Below are 9,822 nucleotides of genomic sequence, written 5' to 3' on the forward strand. Positions count from 1 at the left end.
ACTCATCCTCTTACCACTGTGACCTTTGGGCAAGTTACTTGATCTCTCTGTGCCTGGTTTTTAAAATGGGGCTAATGTTAACTGTTTCACAAGGCTGTGGTAATGCTTAATAAGATAATATATGAATGGACAAAAGAAAACAGCCGAGCACCTGGAATGTGGTAGTTTCTCAGCTACCCTGGGAGCTTTCACTCTTATCGTACATGTTAACCTTGTAGTTCAGAGCCCAGATTTTGGAGCACAGTGTGTGTGTGCATACTAAATTGCTTCAGTTGTGTCCAACTGTTTGCGACCGCATGGACTGTAGCCTGCCAGGCTTCTCTGTCCATGGGATTTCCCAGGCTAGAATACTGGAGTGGGTTGCCATGCCCTCCTCCAGGGAATTTTCCCAACTCAGGGCTTGAACCTTTGTCTCTTAAGTCTCCTACGTTGGCAGGCAGGTTCTTTACCACTATCGCTCCTTGGGAAACCCTTGGAGCAGAGTAATTGGGTTCAAATCCATTCTCTGCAACATTTAAGCTGTGTGGATTGAGTCATGTCACTCTCTGTACTTTTGTTTCCTTATACATAAAATTCAGATAATAGTTCCCACCTCATAGCTTGTGACTTGTAAGTGAATCAATATATGCAAAGCACTGAGAAAGTGCCCGGCATGTCATCAGTGAACAATAATATTACCTGTTAGTAGTTGTCAGTTGCCCAGGGTCAGAGGCAAGCTTTGAACCGAGGTCTATGGGACTCCCCAGTCCATGTTCTTGAGCTCTGTTACATGCACACCCTTCACTTGCCTTCTCACATTGCTCCCCTCTTGTCCAAACCCTGTCAGACCCTGTTTGTTTGGTAGTGGTGGCCCACCTGAAGGTGCTTCCCAGGACTGCAGCATGCCAAGATCATCTGTGCTATTTAAACTTAAAAAAAAAAAAACAAAAAACAGAACTACTCTTTTATTTAAATATTTATTTATTTCTTTGGCTGTCCTGGGTCTTAGGTATAGCATGTGAACTCTTGGTTGCAGCATGTGAGATCTAGTTTCCTGACCAGGGATAGAACCTGGGCTCCCTCCCTTGGGAACTGAGAGTCTTAGCCACTGCACCACAAAGGAAATCCCCTGTGCTGTTTAAACTTTTAACACCCAGGTTACTGAAGACAAGAGAAGTATGTTCTATGGGACTGAAGCAGATCTCCACTCAGCTGCCCTCTCCCTGTCCTACATTCCAACCAAGGATATAAGGGCTTAAAGCTGGCAGTTAGTCTCTTTTCTCTGGAATCCTCAGAGCCCAGTCTCACTCTTTAGCCCAGAAAGTGGGGAGCAGGTGGGCCCAGTGCTCCCTGCATCCCCTCAGATAGCCCACTGGGCTCTTAGCCATGAACTTTGGGTACACTTTTCTTCCCACCTCTTCCATCCTTTAACACACACACACACACACACACACACACACACACACACACACACACACACCCTACGCCCCAATGTGATGTCACACAGTGGAGAGAGAATGGGATTGACTGTCCTGTCAGCTGTGTGAAGTGGGTGAGGCACTTACATGCTCAGGCCTCAGTCTTCTCAGTTCCATGATAGAGATGATTATGCAATATCTGCCCCAGGAGCTTGTGGTGAGAATTAAATGAAAGGGTTCATGAACTCTTTTTTTGTGTTACTTTAGCCCTTCTTTTAAAATTTTCTAATATATAGTATGTGCGTGCGTGCTTAGTCACTCAATCATGTCCAACTCTTTGCAACCCCATGGACTGTAACCCACCAGGCACCTCTGTCCCTGGGATTCTGCAGGCAAGAATACTAAGTGGGTTGCCATGCCCTTCTCCAGGGGATTTTTCAAACCCTGGGATAGAATACATTTATTCATATATTTCATTTTTTAAAACCTTAAATAATATATATAAAGCAAATGTCATCAGGCCATATCCTTCCCTTCCTTCCCAGTGGTAACTGCTGTGGTTAATTGTCTCTCCTTCCAGACCTTTCTATATACATTTTATAGATATATGCTAGGTAGCTTCTGTGTCATAGGTTTTTTGTTAGGTAAAGGGGCTCATGTGATATGGATTTTCCTGTCAGTTAATTTCTCATAATTGATGTTATCAGAGATATTTCTGCCTCAGTTGATAGAGTTTGGGGTTGTTTCCAGGGTTTCTCTGTTAGAAGCAATGCTGCCTTGAACAGCTTTGGGTGTGTTGCTGGCATTTCTGTGGGATGGACACGGTCTGCATATTATTTTTTATGCTGATTCAACTCATTGTAACCCCAGCTTTTTGTATCCAGTGCCTGTTCGTTGGTGGCTCTGAGCTGCCCCTTCCATGGCATGGCTCAGAGCCCCTCCAGCTCACCTCCGGAGGACAGCAGACACAAGCCTGGGTGCCACAGGGTCAGGCCGACTGTGTGGCCTGGGGGGGCCCTGGCCAGGTCCAGCCCTGACCAGTAGGGTGAACCAGGAAAGTCTGCCTTTGTCTTCTCTGCCATCTGCACATGCCTCTTCCCTCCCTGCAAGCCCACCCCACCCTCACCGTCTCTTTCAGAATGTAGGAGACAGGTAATCTGATTCCAGCTGGATAAGTGGCCATCAGCAAGTCACTCACCTGCTCTGAGCCTCCCTTCCTCCTATGTAAAGTAGTGATAATACTATCCACCTCCTAGGGTGAACAGGGCAAGTGAGATAAAGGACTAGTGTGTGAAGACTGCTCAAATATAAGTTAATAGCACCCCCATCCTGTTCCTACCCCTGACTGCTGTGCCCCTCCTGCAGGGTCTTATATCCAGCTGGCTCACAACTCAAGCACCTGCTGTCATTTTAGGTGTTAGCGGGCAACTGAGTTGTTAGCTCTCAACTGAGATCTTGGCAGCCAGCTAAGGTGCTAACTATAACCAAGGTACCTACTCTCAGCGAAGATGTTAACAGTGCTCATCACCCAGAGGGATTATCAAGTTACTTTCCCCTATGTACATCCATGCTCATAGTGTAATCTCTGATCATGTCTTTTGCTCTCATTAGGCGGTCAGTGCTCTGAAGGCAATTCCCTGTAGCATAGTAGATGCTCAGTAAATATTGTTGGGAATAAATGAATGGAAACCCTTCAGCTGGCTCAACAGGCATGAGGTTGCAGTGGTGGGTGGTACTGGGCTGTGGAGTGGAAATTTGGAGTAAACTCTCCCACATAGCCCACAGAGATCAGCATCCATGGCCATGCGCCAAAGGCAGGGACAGGATCCATTTCATCCCTCTTTTCTCTAAGAGAAGGGCTTCTCTGGTGGCTTACACAGTAAAGAATCTGCCTACAGTGCAGGAGACCCAGGTTTGATCCCTGAGTCAGGAAAATCCCCAGAGAAGGGAGTGGCAACCTACTCCAGTACTCTTGCTTGGAGAATTCCATGGGATAGAGAGACTGGTAGGCTACAGTCTATGGGGTCACAAAGCGTAGGACACGACTGAGTGATTAATACTTTTCTCCAAGAGAAAAGCTAGTTGGCTATTCTAGGAAGCTCCTTGGAGAGCACCCGCCCCCCACCCCTCCAACAGGGTCAGGTTCAAGCCTTCTAGGTTGAGAGATATGATTTCATTAGCTCACCCAGGGGTGACCAGGCTCTGGGAAATCAACCAAGCAAGCAGTGATTGGTAAGCCAGATCGGCAGTTTATTAACTTGTGCTGGCAGTCGTGACCACTGAGAAGCCTGGAGCATTTGAGTCAGCCCCTCTCCTGCTTGTTCTCCCTACACAAGGAAGCTTTACCTGGGAATCCAAATTGAAAATAGAAGGAGCAGAGTAGAATGGAGTAAAATGACATTAAAGAATAATAAGTTGATGCCACATACACTGTCAGACATCACCCGTCAAAACCACACCATGGTGCAGTCATCATTACAGTCCCATTTTGCAGATGATAACACTGAGGTCAAGTGGGAGATGGCTCCGAGGTATTAAAGCCCAAACCTAGGTGTTCCGACTCCAGTCCTGTGTTCTTGTGCCTTGAACACAGCCCTCTCAGCCCTGGCTGTGGTTCTGTTTGCCTACTGTGAAAGCCACCCAGTTCCCTTGGCGACAGTTCTGCCTCCTTGATGAGTGGCAGGAAACACCTGCGTCTCAGCACAGTGTACACATGTTCTCAAGAGGGCACCTTTCCTTCTGCAGACAATAACAGTAAATCCACACTAATAGCCACCATTCATTAAGTGCCTACCAGGTGTTAGGCACCTGGCCAGGCGCCTCGCACGCATTATCTCACTCTCACAATCACCTCAGGAGGTGAGCACACTCATCTCCCTTCTGCCGAGTTGGACTCAACGGCTCAGAGCGACTGAATAGCCTGGCCCAGAGTCCCAGAGCGAGTGAGTGGCAAAACTGAGACTGGAATTCAAGCCAGTCTGACTCTCAAGCCCATACTTGCAGTCACCGCCACCTCCCCGCCCTCCAGGGTGATGTGCTTTGATGTCCCACAGGCTGGAGCTGCTCCCTGTTGGAGCCTCTGGCCCCTGGGCTCTGGCCTCTCTCTGTCCCTTTGCCCCACTTCTCCCCATGGTGAATTCCTCATTCTTCACACCACCACCCTCACCTCCAGGGCTTCCCCAGGCCCACTTCATCTAGCAAACCCCTACTCATCCTGCAAGCCCCAGGTAAAGAGTCACCTCTCCTGGGCCACCTTCCTCCTGCCCAATCAGCCCTAATTATGGCATTTCCAAGGCTATATGGTAATCATCCATAAGTGCCCACCACTGAGTGGTGAGACCCAGAAAGCAGGCATGGCGTGGTGTTCCTCATGGTCTCTGCAGTTCTAAATAGGTTGCTGGGGCTCTCGGGCGAGCCTTATTCCTGGCAGAAGACACAGTAACCCTGGGTACTGCCCATAAACCACAGAGCAGAATGGTTCTAGGAGGGGGCTCTGGAGTCAGCCTGCTTGGGTTCAGATCCTGGCTTTGTCACTTCCCAGCTATGTAACCTTGGTTATGTACTGAATATCTCTGGGCCTTGGTTTCCTCTCGGAAAGGTAGGATCCTTACTGGATACTGATGTTATTAGGATGAAGTAGGTAATGTCTGTAAAGCACTGAATAAGTGCCTGTTCCCTGCTCGCTGTTAAACTGAGCATTTATTCATCCTCTAAGACTAGGGCCCTGAGGAGAATGGCAAGAAGACTATGCTTCAACTTGAAGGTCCCCTCCTCCAGGAAGCCTTCCTTGACACCCGACACACTCACATAGGTCAGGTTCCTGTTAGCAGTCCCTGGTGGCACTTTGGGTTTCTCTTTGGTTACTCACCATACTAACAATTACTTACCCACTAGACTCTGAGCTCTGTGAGATCGGGGATCTTGTCTGTCTTGTTCTTTGCCACATCGGTGCCTGGCACATCGTAGGTGCTCAGTAAATTGGTGTCAAATTAGGGATAGAAGGTGTTGAGAAAGTTCACAGGAGGATCACTGGGCAGCCAGGGCACAGGTAATAACAATATCGGTGGTGGGCCTGGGTGGGTCAGTGGTCAGTGTCACAGCGAGCAGACCTTCTGACCTCTCTCTCTCTTCCTCTTTCCCTCAGTTCCTGGCATTTGACACCCAGTTGCTGATGGGTAGCCGACGCCACTCGCTGAGCCCCGAAGAGTATATTTTTGGAGCCCTCAACATTTACCTAGACATCATCTACATCTTCACCTTCTTCCTGCAGCTTTTTGGCACCAACCGGGAATGAGGAGCCCTTCCCACCCCCTCCTTCCTTCAGAGAATGCCCCCTTGCTGGTCCTCGGACCCTCCCTGTGCTCCTGCAAGCCGAGATATAAAGCTAGCTGCCAGCCCAGCCTTGGGCCAACCCGCTCACTGTCCTCAGCCCCACCCTCTGCAGCTTGTCCCCATGCCGCCAGGGGCCCTGTGGAACCCGATCATACTGTCCCCTGGCCGCCCCTTCCCCCAGTTATCTCTCCCAAACTGGGACCATCGAGGCTGGAGGCCTCTCTGGGTTTGAGGACCCATGGGATGCATGGGAGAAGCCCAGCAGGATTTCAAATGTGGGAAAGAGGCCCCAGGAAGCCCAGCTGAAGCCTGCCACCCCACCGTGATTCCTCCTAGGGCCACCCACAGTATGGGACCCTGGGGCACACTGTCCAATGCCCAAACCCTGCCTCCTCTTTTAGGAAGCAGTTTAGGCTTTGACATTCTGTAAGGAAGTGGTGGGGAGGACAACTGGGAGACAAGATGTGGGTGCTCTGCGGAGAGGCAGGGGTCCTGGGTAAACAGTATGGCTGTCCCAGGCTTCCCAGCCTCTCTCAGCTGTGGGACCAGGGGCTTGTTTTAGGCACTTGAGCCCTGGGGCAGAAGAGAGGGCCAGGAAGCCAGTACCATCTGTGCTTGCCTTGGTCTACCCTCCTGGGTCACAACACAGCACTGCTAGGGCAAGAGGTGGGTGTAGGGGAACCCTGCTCCTAAGTGGAGACCTGTCCTGAGATTCCAAGGGAGCAAGCAGCCAACCAACTGGGCATGGCTGACCCTCTCAGACCTGCATCCTCCTGGGAGATGTGGCAGGACTGAGACCGACGTCCTGTCACTGCCTTCTCTTAAATCCCCAGCCTGCCCTCACAGGCCTGAAGCTGAGTAAGGGCTTGGGTGCTAGAAGACTGGGTGTTCTGGGAAAAGGAGACTTATTGTAGCTGCTGAGCCAGTGGCACCCCCGACCCCGCAGGATATTGGGCCCTTCCTCCAGCCTTTCCCCAAGGCCTTTCTGCCCATCTTACTTCCAAAACCTCCCTCATCCACTGCCAGTTGCTGGCTTATCCCCAGCTGGGCCTCCTGAAGCTTCCACTGGCAGTGCCCATGTCCCTACTCCTAGCTTCTCTGACCACTCAGTTCAGAGGTCCAGATCATTCCACTCCTATCTCCTCATCTCTCCAATTTGGAAACCATCCAGCTAATGTTAACAACCAGGGCAAGTCCCTCCGGCTGGTCCCATGTGATGGGATCGGGTCTCCTTATCAGCCTCCAGGCAGCTGAGATCTCAGGCAGAGTGTATGCGTCAGCCACCAGCCCCCTTCAGGTCTGCTGGAGAGTGGACCAGGGGGCCATGCCTGGGGGAGGTGTGCAAGCTGCCTTGGCTAGTGGCTGACTCAGCCAGTGGAAAGTTACTGGGTGGAGTCAGGGAGGTTCAGAGTGGATACCTGGACCCTTCCTTGACCGCTCCCTCCAGGGTTGCCTCTTTCTCCACATGCCAGTGGCTCTCTTTGCCCCTGGGGAGGGTAACTAGGTATGTTATCTATGTATTCCCAACCCCTCCTTCTCCATCCTTCCTATCTCCAACTTGTAAGAAATATTGTAGAAGCATTTGAAGCTTTGTTCCATCTTGGATGTGAGGAGAGAGGGAATCAAGAATGGATGGTGGTGGTGGTGGTATGTGAAACAGAGATAACTGAGAGCATGGGTGGGATGCTCCCTGTGTGCTATCTAAATAAACCCATTACAGCGATCCTGCAAAGGAAGTATTCTGCACATGCCCATGGCACAAAGGAGAGCTGAGGTGATAGGCTTGATCCAAGATCCTACAGCTAACAGGCTGGATGGCGGCTGGAATGAGACTGAGTGGTCAGGCCCTGACAGCTTGGGGGAGTTTGTGGTCCTGAGTACCACCCCTGGCCTTCCATCTCCCTGCTCCCCCGCTCCCACCACCGGATTTTGTACTCTATCGTTTCCAACTTCTAGACACAAGCTGGGAAGAAGGATTCTGGTGCCTCATTGCCAAGGGGCTCATGGTATTAAGCAAGTGATTCTTGCTAACTGTGATTCAGTTTTTCTATCAGCAAAATGGAAGACCGTGGCCAGAATGCCACAGGGAGAAACACCAGAACACTTATTTGCACTGACTTTTTTTTCTCATCTCTCCTCTGAGGTCCCCTTGATTACTCTTCTGATTTCTAGTTTGAGTTCTAGAGGGGTTATCTCCACCACCTCTTGCCCTGTAATTTTTCAGCTTGGGCCTTGGTCATACTTCTCAGAATCCACTGATCCAAGCCTTCCTCCTCATAGGACAGTTCATGAAGACACTGGGGTGAGAAGCTCTTCTGAGGCTGAACTCTGAAAGCATGGGGGAGTGGGGGGCAAGCACTCCACTCAGCTATAAACAACATTGAGGAGGCCATTAAGGGCCCCCTCAAAGCAGAGTATGTTGCAGAGGCCCCTGTTCTGGGTCCTGAGAGGGTGACTTGCTGAGCTGGTGACGGAGCCAGGACTGAGGTCCCTCTGTTCCCCCTGCACTGAAGCACGAGGAGCCTGGGGACACCTGAATGGATCTTGGAAGGAGGAAGGGCGGGGAACAGGAATGTAGGATTACAAGAAACAGAGAAACTGAAGCTGGGCAGGTGCCACAAGCTGCCGAGGAGGAGGGGAACCTGTTGGCCCCTCACATTTTTGGCAAGGGTGGGGCTGGGCCTGGGAAGGGACATGTTGATTTGATAAAGCTGGAGGCAGCCAGGAGCCTGACCATCTGTGATGTGGGTGGGAGACCTCTCACTAAGGGGAAGACAAACCAAAGGATCCTCTCCTGGGGATTGTAGATGAGGAGGGGGGGCTAGGGAGGTACACGCAAGTCCCTGGCCTCCAGCACCAATCTCCAGGCTCAGGTGTGGCTCCTGTATCACCTGAGGGAGCCCCAGAAATCGTGGTTCTCCCAGCCTCAGCTTTACCTGCCAGGGGAGTCAGGATGACCCAGACTTATTCCAAGAGGCTCCACCTCTCCCTCCCTGACCCACCTGGGATTGCACACAAGCACTTTGCTGCCCCCCTGTGGCTGCCTGAGGAAAAGCAGACGGAGCCTGGGGTTTGCAGGCAGGATCTGGCCATTGGCCTTCATTCCCCGCTCTTAGATCCCCCCAGACCACTCTCCTGCTGTTCCCTTTAGTCCAATCACTGTCGCAGCTCAGACACTGTTTACCTTTCTGCTGGAAAACACCCCTGTGCCCCCCAGCCCCAGAGCTTTCTCTCGGATGTCTGAGGGCAGAGAACACTCCCAGACACAAGTCCTTCAGGCCTCAGCTCCTTCAAGTTTCCCGGGGTCCGCGCTGTTTCCTTCCCTGGCCTCACCTTCCTGGTCTGTGTCTGACAGGAGATAAGAATAAAAGTAACAATGATACAGAAATGCCTCCTTTCTTGCCTTTTGCTTGTCGCCTCAGATGGCTCTGGCTTGGGGAGTGTGTGTGCGTATGTGTGTGTGTAAGGTTTAACTCAGATTCAGTGGGAGAGATTCACACCAGAGCTGATGCCCCCAGCGTAGCTAAGTGAGAGTGAACTCTCCACGGTCCACATTGGCCCCTGTGTTGATACATAATAGACCCTCGGTGGAGGCTCTTGGATCCTCGCACCTGTCAGCTCTGCCAGAGGCTCCTCCCGACAGGGGGCCTTCCATGAAAGCCTGTTCCTTTGTGTGCAGTTCTGTTAGAAAATTCTTCCTTATTTTGACCCAAAATCTGTTTCCCTAGAAGCCTATGTAGTAAGAGTTGCCTTTCCTAGGAAACCTTTCTCCCTACTCCCTCCAGGTGCCCTGACTGCTCCTTCCTCAGAGCCCCTCTGCCCTGTACCACTCTAGGTGCATTTTAACCACTCTTCTGTCTCCTCCTATAAAATCTGAGATGCATGAAGGCGTGAACCAGGTCTGGTTCACCCTTGAATTCATACGTCTTACGGCAAATGGTGTCAATAAATAGCTTTCAAATAAATGAAGGAAGGAATGAATGAAGCCCTTCCAACCCTTCTATTTTACCTAACAGGAAACTGAAGAGCAGAGGTTGTTAGTGACATGTCCAATTTACACACGAGTGAGTGATTGGAGGTGGTTTTACAGGAC

General features: G+C 50.9%; 1 protein-coding gene across 2 annotated transcripts in view; it reads left to right on the forward strand.

Moving 5' to 3' along the window:
- Positions 1 to 7,461, forward strand: part of FAIM2 (Fas apoptotic inhibitory molecule 2) — a 32,950-nt gene extending 25,489 nt beyond the window's left edge. For both annotated transcript variants that reach the window (XM_020908199.2, XM_070454459.1), the window contains one exon: positions 5,542 to 7,461. In XM_020908199.2, the coding sequence (XP_020763858.1) occupies positions 5,542 to 5,691 (150 nt within the window). In that variant the 3' untranslated portion in view covers positions 5,692 to 7,461. The remainder of the gene's footprint in view (positions 1 to 5,541) is intronic.
- The last annotated feature ends 2,361 nt before the right edge of the window (positions 7,462 to 9,822 follow it).

The sequence above is a fragment of the Odocoileus virginianus genome, chromosome 24 (genome assembly GCF_023699985.2).
Source record: "Odocoileus virginianus isolate 20LAN1187 ecotype Illinois chromosome 24, Ovbor_1.2, whole genome shotgun sequence".
Taxonomy (NCBI): Eukaryota; Metazoa; Chordata; class Mammalia; order Artiodactyla; family Cervidae; genus Odocoileus; species Odocoileus virginianus.